This window comes from Mycteria americana, unplaced genomic scaffold (assembly GCF_035582795.1).
Source record: "Mycteria americana isolate JAX WOST 10 ecotype Jacksonville Zoo and Gardens unplaced genomic scaffold, USCA_MyAme_1.0 Scaffold_46, whole genome shotgun sequence".
NCBI classification, from domain to species: Eukaryota; Metazoa; Chordata; class Aves; order Ciconiiformes; family Ciconiidae; genus Mycteria; species Mycteria americana.
Genome location: NW_027445633.1, coordinates 623,652 through 644,571, shown reverse-complemented (window position 1 = coordinate 644,571; position 20,920 = coordinate 623,652). Strand labels below are relative to the sequence as shown.

At 53.8% G+C, this 20,920-nt stretch overlaps 1 protein-coding gene across 1 annotated transcript; it reads right to left on the bottom strand.

Annotated features, from left to right (window-relative positions):
- Nucleotides 1–3,248: 3,248 nt before the first annotated feature.
- LOC142403877 (olfactory receptor 14J1-like) lies at nt 3,249–4,184 on the bottom strand. Its single transcript, XM_075490176.1, has one exon. The coding sequence runs from the start codon at nt 4,182–4,184 to the stop codon at nt 3,249–3,251; it is 936 nt and encodes a 311-aa protein (XP_075346291.1).
- Between the last annotated feature and the right edge of the window lie 16,736 nt (nt 4,185–20,920).

The window sequence follows — 20,920 nt, the reverse complement described above, 5'->3', positions numbered from 1 at the left end:
CTCCCAACTCCTTGTGCACCCCCAGCCTACTTGCTGGTGGAGCAGCATGAGAAGTAGAAAAGGCCTTGACGCAGTGAAAGCACCGTTCAGCAGTAACTAAAACATCGCTGTGTTACCAGCACTGTTGTGGTCACAAATCCAAACCACAGCACCATATGGGCTACTAGGATTAAAAGTAATTCCATCCTAGCCAAAAAGCAGTACAACAGTTTGGTTCTGCCCCCTGATGTAGAACATCAGAAGATCAGAAGGAGAAGATCCCTCCTCTTTGGAAAACTTCTTGAGGTTTCTGTTGGTCACAGCCCAGAGTTTCTCGAGGTCATTTGGAGTGAAGCTCCATTGTCTCAGAGGTTAATGTGGGTGTGCAGATGGCTCACCTGGCTTGTGGTGCCTCTAACATGATCACAGCAATAGGAATGAAAGGCCATGACGGCTAATAAAGAGAGAGAGGAGATTACCAATACCATGACGATGATAAATCTCCTCATATCAGTTAAATTAAATTGTAGTGGGAAAGCCTGGAGCTCTGCCTTGGGATAGATGATGAGCCTGTCGAGAGCTTGTGGGTGGGGATTGGCAGGCAGACCAACCTGGGTGACCTTTCAGTGGGTGTCTGTTGTTGACTGCTTGATCAGGAAGAAGGAGATGAACCCTTCTTCAGGCCACTGGAAGAAGCCTCATGTTCTCACACCCTGGTCTTCCTGCTCTTGCAATTGAACCACATAAAGTACATAAAACACTACATAAACCACTACAACTACATAAAGAGAAAAAAGGAAGACTAAGGAAAATGTACATGGTATATGGTCCAGGATATGGAAAAGCCCCAGACAGTCAATGTCTTCCTCACCTCAGTCGTTCCTTCTAGGACCGGCCTTCAGGCACCACAGGGCCCTGAGACCAGAGGGAAATGTGGAATAAGGGAGAGTTACCCTTGGTGCAGGAGTCTCAGGTTAGGGAACATTTAAACAAAATGAACATATCTGAGCCTATGGGAACTGAGGGCATGCACCTACGAGTGCTGAGGGAGCTGGCCAATGACACTGCGAGGCCACTCTCGATTCTCTTTTAAAGGTCATGGTTACTGGGAGAGGTTCCTGAGGAGTGGAAGGAAGCCAATGTCAATCCTGTCTCCAAGAGGGGCAAGAAGGAGGATCTTGGGAGCTGTCAGCCTGTCTCCTCTAGCATCCTCCGGGATGCACTGATGAAGTATAGTTTAGATAAGTGGAAAGTGAGGTGGACTGAGAACTGACACAATAACCAGGGCCAGAGGGTTGTGACCAGCAGCACAAGCCCAGCAGGAGCTGTGTTGCAGGGCACCAAAGCTCGGCCCTCAGTCTGGGAGCTGCCAGCAGGCAGTGCCAGTGGCTGCAGCACCCAAGAGACCCCGAGCCCATGAGCAGCAGTGAGTCCTGTTCTGACCATGGAGAGCTGCTCTGGTTGCAGAGGAGCTGCTGAGAGCACTGGGTTGGATCTGCCCACCAAACATCTCCCCCCCAGGTGTCTCTTGGGTCCCTGGAACCACCATAGTGACAAGGGGGAGAGCTCTGCCTGCTTGGGGGCTGGGGCTGGTACAAGGAGATGGGGTCCTGGAATGAGGTTCCTGGGACAGTTTCTCCTGGCTGTTCATGCAGCAATAAGCCAGGCTTGATATCTGGACTGACGGACTCTTATTGAGGGCCCCCATGGGCACGGGGATGGCCTACAGTATGCTAAGTTCTCCTCTACATGCTGTCTTTTCTGGTGGGGCTCACAGAGGCTGCCAGCCCTGCAGAGGACCCAGGAAAGCTCTTGTCCTTCCTGTGGTCACAGCTGGACCTCAGCTGTCCATCTCAGCCCTGGCTGAGGGGCGTTATCTGGGGGTGAATTTAGGGGTAAGGGCTGATTCACAGGGTAGGGAAGGTTGTCTCAAGGACACGTGCTGGGCACAAGGACTGAAGGACCACAGCAAAATGACGTGGCTGCTGGGTCAATACTGCCTTCAGTGCAGGCCCTGACACAGGTTCCCAGCTTCCCCCTCATTCCACCCTCAGGGGGACAATGGCACTATTAGATGGCAACTGGTGGACACCAATCCTTCTCCAGCCACTTCCCAGGCCTGGTGGAGCACCAGGACAGCAAGGACTTCTGGCTCTGCATTGTGAGCATGCTTTAGGATAGCTGAACCTGGATATTAACTTGGAGTAGCTGAACACCAGAATTTTTCTCTGCAAGGCAATGTCCAGCCCTGGTCAGCTCCTGTCTGATCTCTCCCCATCCCTCCTCTGAGCCGGCCTGGTGCTCCCAGCCCCTTCTCTATGCTCCTCACAGGGCCCCAAGCTGGCAGTGATGCTCTGCAGAGCAAGTGGGCTGTGGGACCATGGAGTGACTCCACACTGGCTGTGCCGGTCAGGGCCAGCTGGACTGGGCACTGCCACTGAGCTCCTTGCCAGGGGTCTAAAGCTGTGGAAGGAGCTCAGAGCATTTCTCATGACTCAGGATGTTTTCCAGTGTACACACTGAACCACCTTTAGGCTTTGACTGAAGGAGACATGAATCACCCTCCTGTCTCCTTTTTCTGATCTTGCTGGGTCCCCGCAGCCTCCCCTCGGATGGCAGAGCCCTCGTTTGCTTGTGGATAATTAAATATAGTGCTTTGCCTTGGGATGACTCCACCTTGGATGGTCCCTTCTTTTGGGATGGCCACCCCAGGCACATCATTTCCTTGTAGATGCCCTCTGCTCTCCTGGGGACTCCAGTTTCCCCTCCAGAAAGCTGGGCAGCTACCATTCAGCTCTGCTGCATGCGGGAGAGCCCTGGGCAGGCAATTTGGAGCCCATTCACCATCTCCATGGCAGGGGGCACATGCAAATGAGAGCTGAGTCCAGCCCTCATACCCCAAAATGTCTCCCAGTGCTCCCTCCCTCTGAGCCCACTGAGAATCAAGCTCAGCAACAGGCCATGGTGAGTGCAGTTCCTGGAGCCTAGTCCTGACTTCAGCAAAAAGAAGAGCCCAGCCCTCAGTAGCTGCCATGGGGAGACAGCCTTTTATTTACAGAGATGGTCCTCAGGAAGCCAGCTCTGACACTGTGATGACACACTTAGTAAAGGCCTCTGTATTATTTGGCACGGTAGGATCATGCTTCTGGAGATGTGGAATGAATACAAACATTCCTGTATGAACATGATCATCCCAGATCAAAAAACAAATGAAACACATCCCTCTCCTTGGAAAAGCTAGGAATAGCCTGTGAGGAGAGATGGGCAGCTTAGTGCTGCTGAAGGTGAAACCATGAAATCAGTTTCTTCACTGCTTCTTTGAGCTCCCTGTTCCTCATGCTGTAGATGAGGGGGTTCAATGCTGGAGGCACCACCGAGTATAGAACTGCCACCAACAGATCCAGGGATGGGGAGGAGATGGAGGGGGGCTTCAGGTAGGCAAATGTGCCAGTACTGAGAAACAGGGAGACCACGGCCAGGTGAGGGAGGCACGTGGAAAAGGCTTTGTGCCGTCCCTGCTCAGAGGGGATCCTCAGCACGGCCCTGAAGATCTGCACATAGGACAGCACAATGAAAACAAAACACCCAAGAGCAAGGATAAAACTGGTGACAAGAAGCCCAACCTCTCTGAGGTAGGAACGTGCACAGGAGAGCTTGAGGATCTGGGGGATTTCACAGAAGAACTGGTCCAGGGCATTGCCTTGGCAGAGGGGTATGGAAAATGTATTGGCCGTGTGCAGCACAGCATTGAGAAACCCACTGCCCCAGGCAGCTGCTGCCATGTGGACACAAGCTCTGCTGCCCAGGAGGGTCCCGTAGTGCAGAGGTTTGCAGATGGCAATGTAGCGGTCATAGGCCATGACAGTAAGCAGATAAAACTCTGCACTAAACAAGAAGAATACAAAGAAGATCTGTGCAGCACATCCTGCATAGGAGATTGCCCTGGTGTCCAACAGGGAATTGGCCATGGATTTGGGGAGAGTGGAGGAGATGGAGCCCAGGTCAAGGAGGGAGAGATTAAGGAGGAAGAAGTACATGGGGCTGTGGATTTGGTGGTCGCAGGCTACAGCAGTGATGATGAGGCCATTGCCCAGGAGGGCAGCCAGGTAGATGCCCAGGAAGAGCCAGAAGTGCAAGAGCTGCAGCTCCCGCGTGTCTGCGAAGGCCAGAAGGAGGAACTGGGTGATGGAGCTGTGGTTGCACATTTGCTGCCTCTGGGTATGGTTATCTGGTGAGAAGGAAAAGGCAGTACTGAGTTAGGCCAGACTTCTCTGAACAAAATCTATTGGGTGTCTGCTAGCACCCCCACACTCAGGCTACCTCTTTTCAGGAAGACCTTTCTGCGGCTCCCTCCCTTGAGGTTTGGGTAGTGCTGGCTGAGGGGGCCATTGGGAACAGGCACTCTGTAATGCACTCCCGAGGAGTTCTTGCTGTGCAGTGAGAGGGAACTAGGAAGGCAGGGTGATCTCAACTTAAATGTACTTGTGATGTATCAAAGAGCTTTTTGGCATTGTTGCTCGCAATTTGCCCAGCTGTGGAACAGAGCTGAGGGGATTTTGTTTTGTTTGTGTTATTCTAGTTGCACCTGCCATGTTTAGGAGTGGGTTTGGATGGTTGAAAGCCCTGACATTTCTCATGCGCTCCAAGTGAAATCTTGTGGGTCCTGAGAGACAAAGGGAGGGTGCCTTAGTGCAGAGTGAGGAGAGCTGCTCTGCCCAGCAGCCCTGTTCTCAGCTGCCCTGTGCTGGCAGCTTGGAGCTGGAGGATGATCACACTCAGGCATTCCCCTGAAAAGAAAGTGGATGCTGCTGACAGCAGCGGAATGCAGGTTCAAAGAGCAGGTTGACAGACTCCTCGCCTTGTCTCATCTCTCCCCTCCCAGTCTGGGACACAGAGGGATCGTTGCAGCTGACCACGTACAGCCGCCCAGCAGCATTGCCATGGCCCTAGCACCGAGGTGTCTTCTCCATGGGGAGCCCAGGTAGCACAGAGATACTACGGGAGAGCTGTGCCCTTCTGGAGGGCAGCCTGCAGCCCAGCAGGACACCCCAGGGAAACAGCTGAATGTCCTGAAGGTGCCTGGAGGAGCCCTGGGCACTTTGCTCCCATAGACACATCTGCAGAGATGGACCCAAAGGGTCGGCATCTGAAGAGAAGCTGAACCTGCCACCCCCGACCCGACCCCTGCACTGACTCAGCAAATCCAGCGGTGAGAACAAGGGCAGCACAGGCAGGAGGGGATGGCAGTGAAATGCCACAATGCTCCTGCCAAGGGAGGAGGGACACGCAAAGACAGATGGAAATCAGGGCTTTGTCCTTCTCTGGGCTCTGGCTGCTGCAGGGGCAAGGATGCCCGAGACCCCATGGGCCTGAGGGCAGAGGCTCTGCTTAGGCTGGGAAAGGAGACCCGGGAGGAGTTGCTCAGGGGAAGGTGTCTGTGCTGCAGGGACTGCAGGGAGGTGCCCACATCCCCCTCCCCAGTGTTTCTGGCAGCAGCTCCCTCTCACTGCCTGCCCGTGTCTCTGCTGTTTGGAGCTGTTCCTGCCAGGAGCCATCTCCCTGTCCCCAGCTCAGCTCCCTCTCAGTGCTCACAAACCCCATCCCACTTGCCGTGCGCTCACCTCTGCCTGCAAACACCTCGCAGGGGCAGGGCACTGCCCAGGGGCATCTCTGTGTGTGCAGGGACTAAAGACCAGATCACAGGAAACCTGATGTGGCTGGAAAGGGGAAGTTGTTGCTGAGTTGGCTGGAGGCAGCCGGGTAAAGTGCTTTGAGGTGCTTCTCCCAGACTTCCTCGTCTCTCAGTGCAAGTGAGTAGGAGTCTCAAAGAGTACTCCTGATTAGAAACAATAATTTTGATCTCCAGTGCAGAACCCAGACAACCAAAGAGTGAGGAGAGGTCCTTGTCTTTCCAGGACCCTCTAACTTGATGTGCTTCTTGAGAAGTCCCCTTGAAATGTCATGAGGCAGAGCTGAAGCTGTGAGAAGCACTGACCCAGGCAGCACCCTCTTGAGAGCAGAAGGATCTTGCCGTGCCCTGCCCTACTCTGCTGGGGGTCGCTCCTGCCACCAAGAGCTTCTCCCTGCACAGCCGTGGGGAGTTCCCTGGGCAGGCTGAGAGCTGACCCTGGCAGGCGGCAGAGTCCTTGCCCCAGCACACAGCACCCTGGGGTGCAGGTACCCCTCTTGGAAGGACAGCCCTGGGCAGCCCTGGCTGCACACCCGGCTTCACACCCCTGCAGCCATCCCCGGGAGAAGGGACCTGTCTTGCCCTGTCCCGCTGATGGTGCAGCAGGCAAGCCCTGCTCTGGAGCATGGCCTCTTCCTCCTCCACACCAGAAAAGCCACGAGAGCCATCCTGGCAGGTCCTATCAGCCGTGGCAACTGCCAGGTCTAGGAGACACTTCCAGGGACTCATCTGCATTGCCCTGCAGCCAGAGACTTACCGTGTCAAGGGCTGTGATGACTTCTCCAACAGCATGCTCTCAGCTGTCCTCCCAGCCCAGACTGCATTTAACCTCCTTTCACTTCTCTTGTCTGCCCTCAGTGCCTGCAGGCAGTGCCCTCAGCCCTGCTGCACCTTGCAGAGGAGCTGCTCCTGGGCAGAGCTGTCTCTCTGCAGTGCTACCCTGTTGCCATGAGCTCACTCCATCCCTGGAGCCCGACCCAGCACAAGAGTAGAGGACCAGCCCAAGGTGCCACTTTCTCAACTCCCTCTGGGCTCCCCCAAAGATGTTCCTGGGGCTCCAGGGACACCAACTGTGAAACAGGCTGAAGTCAGCACTGATGTTCCCTCCCTCAGCTGGGGAGGCACACTTCTTCCCAGCAGTGTCATTGCCCCTATCAGGGACAGGGTTAGGTCCAAGAGTCACCTCTTCTTGTCCCACTATGAGACAGGACACCCAGACAGTGAAAGGGAGGAATCGCCTGTACCTCCTGTACCCATGCAAACCACAGGTGACATCTGAGGTACCAGAGGTGGTCCAAGACACGTGCAGGTAACTGTAAGCTCTGAGAGAGCAATTCAGAGGGACAGGGCAGCATCTGGGGTTGTTGTTTTGGAGGCTGGTGGGGCATTCCTTTGGCCAGCTGAAGTGACAGCACATGCCCACATTTAGGACAATGAAGCCTGTTCCTGCTCATTATGTCCAGGCCAGCCTGTAGAGGTATTCCTCTGAGCAAATGGAGTCACTGCCATCAGGAGGGCTAAGTCTCTCTCTCTCCTCCACCAGCTGCCTTTGCCAGATCTCCATTGGCAGTTAGGGCAGGTTTCTCATAGACACCCCTACATTGCCTAACCTAATTCAGGGCAGCTGCTCAGATGAAAGGTGAACTTCATCCTGTGGTGCTACCTGAGATGCCAGGCTCTCCAGCACAACCCCATGCAGCCAGCAGGGACAGCACAAGACTTGCAGGAACACCATCCCCCTTCAGAGCAGCCATGTAACAGACCCCAAGAGAACCTCAGACACATTCAGTGCTTTTGTTCAAGCAACTGCAGTGAGGCAAGTCCTGTCCCATCTCTATTCTGTAGATGTAGGCAGTGCTTCTACCACATCCTTTAGTCATAGAATTATAGAAGCATAAGATAGAAATATAGCATTGTTTAGGTTGGAAAAGACCCTTAAGATCATGGAGTGCAACCATAAACCTAACACTGCCAAGTCCACCACTAAACCATCTCTAAGCGCCATATCTACACGTCTTTTAAATACGCCCAGGAATGGTGACTCAGCCACTTCCCTGGGCAGCCTGTTCCAATGCTTGATAACCCTTCGTCATCCCTGGGATGATGTAATCAAGGAACAGACCAATGATTTTCACAGTGTTCCTGGATCGTGGGATGTCCATAGCCAAGGCCATTTTCAAAAGCACCTTGTCCTTCCTGCAGATGAGCTTCACCTGCACCACAGGCCCTCTGCGGCTGCAGAGACACCACACACAGCAAAGCCCTCTCCTGCCAGGCCTGCACAGTCCAGCCCTGCGTCTCTCTGCTCCTGAGGACAGCAGGGTTTGCTCTCCTTAGGGACACCTCATTTCCCCTTTACATTGCCACCTGCCATCCACCCCAGCAGGCTCTGAAGCAAACCTCTGGCTTGCATGGGACCCTGGGCACTTGGTACCACCTTGCTTTGTTACACCTCTGAGCTGGGCTCTGGTGCCACGGCTGAGGTCCAGCACATCTCTGCTCTGACATAAAGAACCTATAACAAGGGAAAGGAAGGGGACAAAGTCTTCTCTAACCAGCCCGAGGAAGTCTTGGGATCAATGACCTCACAATCTAAATTGGAGAGCTTTGATGGGTGGACTGGTCAGTGGATAAGGAATTGGTTGGGTGGTCGCATCCAGAGGGTGGCAGTCAATGGCTCAATGTCCAGATGGAGATCAGTGATGCGTGGTGTCCCACAGGGGTCCGTCCCACAGGGGTCCATGCTGGGACCAGTGCTGTTTAATATTTTCATCAATGACATTGACAGCGAGATCGAGTGCACCCTCAGCAAGTTTGCAGATGACACCAAGCTGAGTGGTGCAGTTGACACGCCAGAAGGACGGGATGCCATCCAGAGGGACCTGGACAAGCTGGAGAAGTGGGCCTGTGTGAACCTCATGAGGTTCAGCAAGGCCAAGTGCAGGGTCCTACACCTGGGTCGGGGCAGTCCTTGGTTGCAATACAGGCTGGGGGATGATGTGATCGAGAGCAGCCCTGCGGAAAAGGACTTGGGGGTACTGATGGACAAAAAGCTGGACATGAGCCGACAATGTGCGCTCGCAGCCCAGAAGGCCAACCGTATCTGGGGCTGCAGCAAAAGAAGTGTGGCCAGCAGGTCGAGGGAGGGGATTCTGCCACTCTACTCGGCTCTGGTGAGACCCCACCTGGAATCCTGTGTCCAGCTCTGGAGCCCTCAGCACAAGAAGGACATGGAGCTGTTGGAGCGGGTCCAGAGGAGGGCCAGGAAAATGATCCGAGGGCTGGAGCACCTCTCCTACGAGGACAGACTGAGAGAGTTGGGGCTGTTCGGCCTGGAGAAGAGGAGGCTGCAGGGAGACCTTCTAGCAGCCTGCCAGTACTTAAAGGGGGCCTATAGGAAAGATGGGGCAGACTTTTCAGCAAGGCCTGTTGTGACAGGACAAGGAGCAATGGTTTTAAACTAAGGGAGGGCAGATTTAGACTGGATTGAAGAAAGAAATTTTTTACAATGAGAGTGGTGAGGCACTGGAACAGGTTGCCCAGAGAGGTAGTGGAGGTCCCATCCCTGGAAACATTCAAGGTCAGGTTGGATGGGGCTCTGAGCAACCTGATCTAGTTACAGATGTCCCTGCTCTTGCAGGGGGGTTGGACTAGATGACCTGTAAAGGTCCCTTCCAATCCAAAGCATTTTATGATTCTATGATTCTATGACCGTATTTGGGGACTTTAATGACCCTGTGTCTTGGGTTTATATGACAAGGTTTTTTAGTGGTGAGAGGAGCTGCAGGGTTGGGTTAGGTGAGATGACACCAAGAGCTGGCTCCATGTTGGAGAGAGACAGTTTCAGCTGGCTCCAAAATGGACCAGCCACTGCCCAAAGCTCAGCCAATAAGTAATTCTAGTGGCGCCTCTGCGATAACACATTGAAGAAAGGATAAAAACCAGTGTGCAGCAGCTGTAAGAGAGAGGAGTGAGAAACATGTGAGAGAAACAACCCTGCAGACACCAAGGTGAGTGAAGGAGGGGGGTGAGAGAGGCTGGGTGGGCACCTGGTGGCCAAAAGTCAACCCACCACCTCCTGACATGCACAGGACAGAACAGCGCAAGTGGTCCTTTTGGTGTCTGGAGGTTCTTTGCATCAGCTTTTTAGCTCAGCTGCCAGATGGGCCAACAAATGGGATGCTCACCTGGATCTGAAAACCTGTGTCATCCTTGTCAGCCTTGGCTCTAGTAGCAGAGAAATAGTGGAGCCTCAGGTCCCAGGGGGAGGGCGGAAGGAGAGGAGCAGAGTGCAGATGCCAGGTCTGAGAGTGGCCAACTTTGGCCTATTCTGGGAACTTTCAGTGGGCAGTATGACTCAAGGGGAGCAGAATTCAGTGCAACTGCTTTTCAAGGGCAGCATCCTCTAAGCACATAAAGCATCCATGGCGATACTGCACCAAACAAGCAGTCATCTCAGGACACCAGCTTGGCTGAACAGGCAACTCTTCAGGAAGCTCCATAGAAAAAGGGAAGCACAGAGGGTGTGGATAGAGGACCTGACTTCAAAGGAGGAATTTAGAAATAAGGAGGGGCTTAAGAAAGCCAAAGCTGCCCTGGAGTTAATGCTTGCGAGGGGCTCCAAGAGCATCAAGGTGAGCTGTTAGAACTGAAGTTACACTTCAGGAACAAACAAAAATAATGTGTGGCCAGGGCTGAATTTAGTAAGAGAAGGTGCAGATATGTCTGAGGTACTCTTTGTCCTCTTTGCCTCTGTCTTCCCCAGCAAGGTCTCCCAGGCCTTTGTGCCTTGAAGCAGGACTCTGGAGGAGAAAAAACAGCAGTGGATGTGGATCAAGTCAGGGGTTACCTGAGCAAACTCAGACATTAACAGCCCACAGAACTGGCGGGGCTGCATCCAAGGGTGCTGAGAGAGCCAGCCGATGTCATAGCAAGGTCACTCTGGCTTGTCTTTGCAAGCTCATGGAGATCAGGGAAACTCCCTGACAACTTGGACAAAGCATGCTGCACGCACCTCCCAAAAAGGCACCTTCTTGGTGGAATGGCTCATGTTTAGCATAATGTAACCTGAGGACCACCAGAGCCTTTCCCACAGAGCTGCTTCCTATACCCAGGCAGTCGCAGGCCTCTGTCTTTGCAGGGCCTTAGCCCACCTCAAGAGCAGGACTTGGGATTTGTCCTGATTGCATATCATGAGGTTCCTATTAGCCCATCCCTCTAGCCTGGCTACGTCCCTTGGGATGGCAGTCCTGCCCGCCACTGTAGTGTCTGCTCTCGTCAATGGGCTGCCATCTACACATGTTATGAAAAAGCACTCTCTCATCTTCTTGGGGTCATTAAAAATGGGTTAAACAGGCCAGATTGCAGGATAGACTCCTGCAGGACTCTGCTAGCTAGAGACCTCCAGGCAGAGTAGCACGCATTGACCACAGACATCCAAGCCTGACTGTCCAACTGGTTTTTTAGCCATCTACTTATTCACCCATGTAGACCATAGTGACCTAACTTGAACACCAGAATATTATGGGGAATGATGCTGAAAGCCTTGCGGACTTAGAGGCCAAACACAACCACTGCTCTCCCCACATCCAGCAATCCTGTCCTTTCATCAGAGAAAGCAAAGAGCATGGCCAGGCACAATCTACCCTGGGTAAACCCCGTCACCTTCTCTTCCACACACCCAGAAATGGGATCTGAGTGCACACGCTCCGGGGACAGCTTGTAGTTCCCCTGCTCACCCTTTGGGCCTTTTTCAGATAGCGCATGCAGCCTTTGGGTGCTGCCAGTTGTCAGGGAGTTCCCCCAGTCTCCATGTCCTTTCAAAGATGATGGAGAGTGGCCTCTCTGTGGCATCAGCCTGCCCTCTCAGCTCCCTTGGATGCCGCCCCTCCAGCCCCATGCACTGGAAAAGATTGAGTTTGCTCAAGTAACTTCTGTCTTAATCCAACTTCACCACTGGTGGTTCTCCTCCAGAGTCCTGCCTCAAGGCACAAAGGCCTGGGACACCTTGCTGGAGAGGACTAAGGCAAGAAGGACATAGAGAATCTCAGATCTGTCTACATCTGCTGTTACGAAACTCAGCAGTGGCCACTCATTCCCTTTGTTTCTTCTTTAACTGTTCCTGAAGCAGCGGCAGCTCCTCTTGGTGCCCTTGAAACCCTTGCAAGGGTCTACACTTGGGAAGCTTTAGCTTCCCTAAAACCAGCCCTCTTTCTAAATTGCTCGTTGAGTCCCTGCATCCACCTCTTGGACGTTTTCTTTTTTCTGTGGAGCTTCTTGATGAGGTCCCATTTTAGCCAATTTTCTGTGCTGAGATGTCCGGTTGTTTTCCTGTGTACTGGTGTGGGCAGTTCTTGTGCTTGAAAGGTGGTGTCCTGAAGGACCAGCTGTACTGAGCTCTGCTGCCCTTGAGTGCTGATGCCCATGGGATTCCCACCAAAAGCTCCCTGAAGAGGCTAAAATCTTCTCCTCTAGAGACCCAGCATCTGCACTCTGCTGCAGTCCTTTCTCACTCCCCTTGGGAGCTGAGACCCCACTATTTCATTGTCACCACAGCCCAGGCTCACACTGGTTTTCACATCCCTGGTCAGCTCTCCCTCTGCAAGGACTGGATTGAGGGGAGCATCACCCTTGTTGGCCTACCTTGCACCTGTGCAAAGAAGTTGTCCCAAGAGACCCAGAAACCTGCTGGACAGTAGGCATCCTGCTGTGCTCCCCTTCCAGTGAGTGTCAGGGTCATTAAAGTCCCCAATAAGACCTGGCGTCATTCATTGAGGGACTTCCTTGCGTTGCTTAAATAAGGTTTAGTCCACTTCCTTACCCTGGTTGCAGGTTCTTCATCTCCCACCAGGATGCTGCACTAAGTGGCCTCTTCTCTGACCCTCACCCACAAGGGTTCACCCAACCTGTTGCACATCCTGTAGAGGAGCACCATACCTGCTACAAGCTCCCTCAGATGGAGGGCATGCCCCTCCCCATCTTCCCGGCCTGCCTCTCCTGAAAAGCCCCTGTGCACCATTGCAGCACCTCTGTGAGCTGTCCCACCACACCTCACCATTTATTCCATCAATGACAAAAGTCTATAGTGGCACATGGGACTCCAGCTCCTCCTGTCTGTGCCCCAGGCTGAGGGCATTGATGCACATTTGGGCTGCATCACCTCAGCTGTGGCACTGGGGACAAGCTCAAACTTGTCACAGGCAAAGCCAGGACCAAGTTCCCAAGACCCAATGTATGCAAATGCTTTGCCTGAGACCAGATATGGTCCCTCCATACGCTGGAGGGTAGGCCCTCCATATGCTGGAGGGGATGGCAGATGGCAATGGAAAGGCACAGAAAGAGGAAACGCTTCTCTCCCCAAGGCCACAGAAAAACAGGCCTGGACTGTGCAGTCCTGGCAGGAGAGGGCTTTGCTGTCTGTGGTGTCTCTGCAGCCCCTGGAGGGCCTGTGGTGGAGGTGAAGCTGATCTCAAGGAAGGACAGATGCTGCTGAAATTGTCTTTGGGTGGTGCCATCCTGTGATCCAGGAACACTGGGAAAATCCTTGGATGGTTCCTTGGTTGTATCATCGAGCGGGTGAATAAAAGACGGCTTTAAGAAGAACTGGCAGAGATTGGGAGTAGGCAAATGAGTGGAGATCCCGGTGTGATGTGCTTCCTGCTCGAGAAGTGCCCTGCATCGACTGGATGGAGGTGGGTCAGACCCTGCCTCACTGCAGTGGTGGGATTCAGTCGCTGGCCAACAGAAACTGGTTCTATCAGACATGCCACCTGGAGTGTCTGTCTCGCACCCACTCTGAAGGCGGATGCCTTTCCCGTAGGTCCTGTGTGGTCCCTGCCAGCCACACGCGGTTGTGCTGGAGAGCCCTGGCATCTCGCATAGCACGACAGGCCTGTATGTGGCCGCTGAGCAGCTGCTCTGAATTAGGTTAGGCGATGTAGGGATGTCCATGAGACATCTGCCATTACAGTCAATGGCGATCTGGCATATACAGCTGATGGGGAAGATGGCTGATGGCTATGGCAAAGACTACAGCTGGTCCCCTGACTACCTCAGTAGGCTGCCCTGGATGTAAGGAGTAGGGACAAGTTCAGTTGTCCTAAATGTGGGCATCTGCTATTGGCCAAAGGAGTTCCCCACTAAACTCAAAGACGATGGCTCCAGATACTGCCCTGTCTCTATGAACTGCTCCATTAGAGCTTGCAGTGACCTGCCATGTATCTTGGACACCTCTGGCCCCTCAGATGTCACCAGGTGTTTGAGTCTGAACAGCTCACTCCTGGCCTCCATCTCCACTAGTGACCATGGGAGCTGAGACAAGCAGCTCCCAGGCAGCAGGTGCCTATTTTGTGCCCACCTGAACTGAGGCCAGAGGAATCCCACCTCCTGTGGGTCTGTGGCAGCCATAGGTGAGAGATGAGTCCCCTTCCAGCCCCAGGACTACAGCCAGGATGAGATGCCTCACTTGACTCACTGACTCCCTTCCCTTAGCAGGGGTAAAGGAGACCCCTCCCTGTCCCTGCCTGGGTGTCCTGTGTGATGCTGAGACAAGGAAAGGTGATTCTCATGGCCAACTCTTTTCTTATTGGGAGAAATGACTCTTCTAGAAAGAAGTATTTCTCCCCTGCTGAGGGAGGGAACACGAGTGTTGCCTTCAGCCTGTTTCCCAGCAGGTTCCCCTGCAGCCCCAGGGACACCTGGAGGGAGCCCAGAGGGGGCAGAGAAAGTGCTGCCTTGGGCTGGTCCTCTGCTGCTGAGCTGGGCTGGGCTCCTGGCATGGAGGGAGCTCCTGGCAAGCGGGCAGCGCTGCAGAGAGACAGCTCTGCCCAGGAGCAGCTCCTCTGCAAAGGGCAGCAGGGCTGAGGGCACTGCCTGCAGGCACTGAGGGCAGACAAGAAGAGCGAGAGAGAGCTCCTGGGGTGGGAGGAGAGGTGACAGATCACTGCTGGAGAAATCTTCACAGCCCTTGACACGGTAAGTCTCTGGCTGCAGGGCAATGCAGATGAGTCCCTGGAAGTGTCTCCTAGACCTGGCACATGTCACAGCTGATAGGACCTGCCAGCATGGCTCTCCTGGCTTTTCTGGTGTGGAGGAGGAAGAGGACGTGCTCCAGAGCAGGGCTTGCCTGCTGCACCATCAGAGGGACAGTGGAGACAGCTCCCTCCTCCCAGGGACTGCTGCAGGGGTGCCAACCTGGGTGTGTAGGCAGGGCTGCCCCTGGCTCCAAGCAGGGTCCCTGCACCCCAGGGTGCTGTGTGCCAGGGCAGGGACTCTGCTGCCTGCCATGGTCAGCACTCAGCCTGCCTGGGGAGCTCCCCTCGGTGCTGTGGGGAGAAGCTGTGGGTGGAAGGAGGGACCCCCAGCAGGGCAGGGCAGGGTCCTTCTGCTCTCAAGAGGGTGCTGCATGGGTCAGGGCTGCTCACAGCTCCAGATCAGCCCCAGGGCATTTCCAAGGGGATGTTTCAAGAGGAAGGTGCAGGCAGGGGCTACCTGGAAAGGAAGGTGCTTCTCTTAGGCTTCAATTTCATGCTGTGGGGCTGTAAAGGGAAAAGGAGCTGCCACTTCTGAGAAGTGACTGGGATTCTTGAACTGTTACGTGATCAGAAGGTCTGCTGGGAACCTCATAAACTGGCTTCACCTACCCCTCAGCCTACAGGCAGCACCAGCATCACCTCTGCTGGCAACATCACGGTTTCTCTGACCTGCTCTTTACCACCTGCAAGCAGGGAGATGTCCCTAGACAGTGCGCTCCCACGGGGAGTGTTCTGTAGGGCAGAACTGAGTGCACAGATGGTGGGATGGGGTCTCTCAGAATTTGCTGTGAGGAAAAGGATGTGGGGCAGGGAAGCAGGTGGAAAAGGTGCAAGAAGCAGAGGGGTGGGCAGGGAAGAAGAAGAGAAAACTAAAAATAGTAATGTCATGGGAAGGAGAATGGGGAAAACTCCCTGTCACCCCCTCCAGTGTTGTCACCTTCCGCTGAGCAAGCCCCCTTGCCTCCTCTCTGACCCAGCAAAGTCTCTGCCCTCATGGCCGTGGGGCACCAGGCATCAGCCGTCCCCTCTGCAGCCAGAGCTCCAGCAGAGGAGAGGTGCCTCTCTCCAGCCAAGTGCCCATTTCCCTCTGCAGAGCACAGGGACCGAGCGTGACTGCCGTGCAGCATGGCTGTATGTGAGGCTGTGTGCACGGCTGGTTATGGTGACGACTTTCCCAAGTGCCTTTTTCTCTCTTCTTGCCTCTCTTGGCAGAAGGATTGTGGTGCTGCTCCTTCATTTCCCACTTTCCCTCCTGTGCTGCTCCTGTTCCTGCCTTTGGGCTCCGTGGGGTTGGGGGAGTTTCTGACACTGACCCTTCAAGCCTTGCTAGGCAGGGGGCTGTGCGGGGGTGAGGTGTCCCAGCCCCCTTCTATCCCGTGGAGTTCCTGGAAATGTGGCCTGTGAGACTGTGAAATGAATGGCTCTCCCCAAAGGAGATCCTCTCTGCAGAACACTTGACCATTTCCCTGCAGTGTCCTGCCTGGCTGTGAGCTTGACACCAGACACAGCTGTCTCACAGCATCTGTGTGATACCTGAGACACCCATAAAGGAGCCCCAGAGGTGCTAAGACTGTGGAAATGGTGTTGAGCAACTGTAGGCTGGCAGCTGAAAGGTGCCCTGCGTGTCCTTGCCTAGAAGGGGAGTCTTGAGGCCACCCTCAGACACCCTGTGAAAGAAAGAGAAGTTCGGATCCTGAGCTTTGAGTCCGGACCCCTCTACTCTCAGCAGGGTGTGGTTTCTTTAAAGGGTAACATACGACTGTGATCATCCTCCAACTCAAGCACACACGAGTGCAGGGCAGCTGGGAACAAGACAGACAGACCAGCTCCTGACAGCCTGCACTGAGTGACAGTGAAATCTTTTGCTACTCAGGTCTCACGACAGAAATGCCGAGGATTTCTAACTCCGAAGAAGATTGCCCAGGTAGGACAGAAGTATTTAAAGAAAATAAAGAAAATTATAAAATGAAACATTCTTGTTTTCTTCCTGAAAATCTGTCCTAACTTCTCACTGCCTTTCCCTTCTTCAACAGCCCCCCATGCCCAGAAGCAGGAAATGTCCAATAGCAGCTCCATCACCCAGTTCCTCCTCCTAGTGTTCATGGACACACGGGAGCTGCAGCTCTTGCACTTCTGGCTCTTCCTGGGCATCTACCTGGCTGCCCTCCTGGGCAACGGCCTCATCATCACCGCCGTAGCCTGTGACCACCGCCTCCACACCCCCATGTACTTCTTCCTCCTCAACCTATCTGTTCTTGACCTTGGATGCCTTTCCACCACTGTCCCCAAATCCATGGCCAATTCCCTGTGGGACACCAGGGACATCTCCTATGCAGGATGTGCTGCACAGGTCTTTTTCTTCATCTTCTTGATGTCAGCAGAGTTTTATCTGCTCACCGTCATGGCCTATGACCGCTACATGGCCATCTGCAAACCCCTGCACTACGGGACCCTCCTGGGCAGCAGAGCTTGTGTCCACATGGCAGCAGCTGCCTGGGGCAGTGGGTTTCTGAATTCTCTCCTTCACACTGTCATTACATTTTCCATACCCCTCTGCCATGGCAATGCCCTGGACCAGTTCTTCTGTGAAATCCCCCAGATCCTCAAGCTCTCCTGCTCAGAGGCCTACCTTAGCGAGGTTGGGCTTATTGTGGTTAGCACCATTTTATTCCTTGTTTGTTTTGTTTTCACTGCGCTGTCCTATGTGCAGATCTTCAGGGCTGTGCTGAGGGTCCCCTCTGAGCAGGGACGGCACAAAGCTTTTTCTACATGCATCCCTCACCTGGCTGTGGTCTCCCTGCTTGTCAGTACTGGCATGGTTGCCTACCTGAAGCCCCTCTCCATCTCCTCCGCATCCCTGAATCTGGTGGTGGCTGTTCTCTACGCGGTGGTTCCTCCAGCAGTGAACCCCCTCATCTACAGCTTGAGGAACCAGGAGCTCAAGGATGCCCTGAGAAAACAAATTCAATGGTTTCACCTTCAGCAACAGTAAGCTGCCCATCTCTCCTCACTGATTAATTCCAGGTTTTCCCATGATGATCATGGTTATACAGGCATATTTGTATACATCTCTGATCTCCAGAAGCGTGGCCTGGCTGTGCCTACCTTTGGGAAATGTGTCAGAGTTGGCTTACTGAGGAGCATCTCTGTAATAAATGGTATCTCCCCATGGCAGCTCCTGAAGGCTGGGCTCTTCTTTTTGCTGAAGTCAGGACGAGGCTCCAGGAACTGCACTCACCATGGCCTGTTGCTGAGCTTGGTTCTCAGTGGGCTCAGAGGGAGAGGGCACTGGGAGACATTTTGGGGAATGAGGGCTGGACTCAGCTCTCATTTGCGTGTGGCCCCTGCCACGGGAGATGGTGAATGGGCTCCAAATTGCCTGCCCAGGGCTCTCCTGCATGCAGCAGAGCTGAATGGTAGCTGCCCAGCTTTCTGGAGGGGAAACTGGAGTCCCCAGGACAGAAGAGGGCATCTACAAGGAAATGATGAGCCTGGGGGTGGCTATCCCAAAGGAAGGGACCATCGAAGGTGGAGTCACCCAAAGGCAAAGCACTATATTTAAGTATCCACAAGCAAACAAGGGCTCTGCCATGCCAGGGGAGGCCGTGGGGACCCAGCAAGATCAGAAAAAGGAGACTGGAGGGTGAGACACATCTCCTTCAGTCAAAGCCCAAGGATGGTTCATTTTGCACACCGGAAGACATCCCGATCCATGAGAAATGCTCTGAGCTCCTTCCACAGCTTTAGACCCCTGGCAAGGAGCTCAGTGGCAGTGCCCAGTCCAGCTGGTCCTGACCAGCACAGCCAGTGTGGAGTCACTCCATGGTCCCATAGCCCACTTGCTCTGCAGAGCATCACTGCCAGCTTGGGGCCCTGTGAGGAGCACAGGGAGGGTGCCAGGAGCAGCAGGCCAGATTGCGATGCACAGCCAGAAGTCCTTGCTGTCTTGGTGCTCCACCAGGCCTGGGAAGTGGCTGGAGAAGGATTGGTCTCCACTGCTTGCCATCTCTTTGTGCCACCATCACTCCTTAAGGGTGGAATGGAGGGGGAGGCTGGGGCCCTGTGTCAGGGCTTGCATTGAAAGAAGTTTTGTCCCGGAAGCCACATAATTTTGCTGCTGTTGTTCAGACCCCGTGCGCATCACATGTCCTTGAGACAACCTTCCCCACCCTGTGTGTCAGCCCTTACTCCAAAAGCTACCCCAAGACAAAGCTCCTCAGCAAGTGTCCAGCTGTGACCACAGGAAGGACAAGACCTCTCCTGGGTCCTCTGCAGGGCTCAGCATACAGAGGAGAACTTGGGAAACTCTAGACCATCCCCATGCCCTTGGAGGCCCTCAAGAGGAGTCCCGCAGTCCAAATATCCAGCCCGGCTTGTTGTGCATGATCAGCCAGCAGATACTGCTCCAGGAACCTCATTCCAGGACCCCATCTCCTTGTACTAGCCTCAGCACCCAGCCATGCAGAGCTCTCCCCCTTGTCACTGCAGTGGTTCCAGGGACCCAAGAGACACCTGTGAGGGAGATGTTTGGTGGGCAGAGCCAACCCAGTGCTCCCAGCAGCTCCTCTGCAGCCAGAGAAGCTCTCCATGGTCAGAACAGGACTCACTGCTGCTCATGGGCTCGGGGGTCTCTTGGGTGCTGCAGCCACTGGCACTGCCTGCTGGCAGCTCCCAGACTGAGGGCTGAGCTTTGGTGCCCTGCAACACAGCTCCTGCTGGGCTTGTGCTGCTGGTCACAATCCTCTGAACATGGTTATTAGGTCAGTTCTCAGGACACCTCACTTTCCCCTTATCTAACCTATACTTCGTCAGCCTGTCCAGGAGGATGCTAGAGGAGACAGGCTGACAGCTCCCAAGATCCTCCTTCTTGCCCCTCTTGGAGACAGGAGTGACACTGGCTTCCTTCCAGTCCTCAGGAACCTCTCCCAGTAACCATTACCTTTAAGAGAGAATGGAGAGTGGCCTCGCAGTGACATTGGCCAGCTCCCTCAGCACTCGTGGGTGCATCCCCTCAGTTCCCATAGGCTCAGGTATGTTCAGTTTGTTTACATGTTCCCTAACCTGAGACTCCTGCACCAAGGGTAAGTCTCCCTTGCTCCACATTTCCCCCTGGTCTCAGGGCCCTGGGATGCCTGAAGGCCGGTCCTAGCAGGAACGACTGAGGTGAGGAAGACATTGACTATCTTGGGCTTTTCCATATCCTGGACCATATACCACGTACATTTTCCATAGTCTTCCTTCTGCTCTTTATGTAGTTGTGGAAAGTGGTTTTGTTCTCGTTCAGGTCGCTAGCCAGATTCAGCTCGAGTTGGGCTTTGGCTTTCCTAAGCCCATCTCTGCACACTTGGGAAGTTATCATCGATGTCCTCCAGAAGCCTTCTGGATGGTTGTGCCTTGCTATCTTGCTCCTCAGGCAGCTACCTAGGTGGTTCAATGCCAAGACCAGGAGGACCAGGTTGTGAGAACATGAGGCTTCTTCCAGTGGCCTGAAGAAGGGCTCATCTCCTTCTTCCTGATCAAGCACTCAACAACAGACACCCACTGAAAGGTCACCCAGGTTGGTCTGCCTGCTAATCCTCAATCACAAGCTCTCGACAGGCTCATCATCTATCCCAAGGCAGAGCTCCAGGCTTTCCCACTGCAATTCCATTTAACTATGCTCTCCTCGTTTTACTTATTAGCTGTCACATCCTTTCATTCCTATTGCTGTGACCTTGTTAGAGGCACCAAAAGCCAGGTTAGCCATCTGCACACCCACGTTATCCTCTGACACAGTGGACCTTCACTCCAAGTGGACCTCAAGAATCTCTGGGCTTTGACCAAAAGAAACGTCAAGAAGTTTTCCAAAGAGAAGGGGTCTTCTCCTTCTGATCTTCTGATGTCATGCATGAGAGGCCAGAACCATACTGTTGTACTGCTTTTTGGCTAGGATAGTTTTAATTGTCATCATAGTAGCCCGTATAGTACCGTTCTTTGGATTTGTGAACCAAAACAGTGCTGATAACACAGCGATGTTTTAGTTACTGCTGAACAGTGCTTGCACAGCATCAAGGCCTTTTCTGCTTCTCATGCTGCTCCACCAGCAAGTAGGCTGGGGGGGCACAAGAAGTTGGGAGGGGACAGAGCTGACCCCAACTGACCAAAGGGATATTCCATACCATAGGATGTCATGAGTGAGTGAGTGGCTGTGTGGGACTGAGCTGTCTGCCAGGGTTAAACC

Coding starts and splice junctions, on each gene's coding strand:
- LOC142403877 (XM_075490176.1), bottom strand. CDS start 4,184: ATGTGCAACCACAGCTCCATCACCCAGTTCCTCCTTCTGGCCTTCGCA.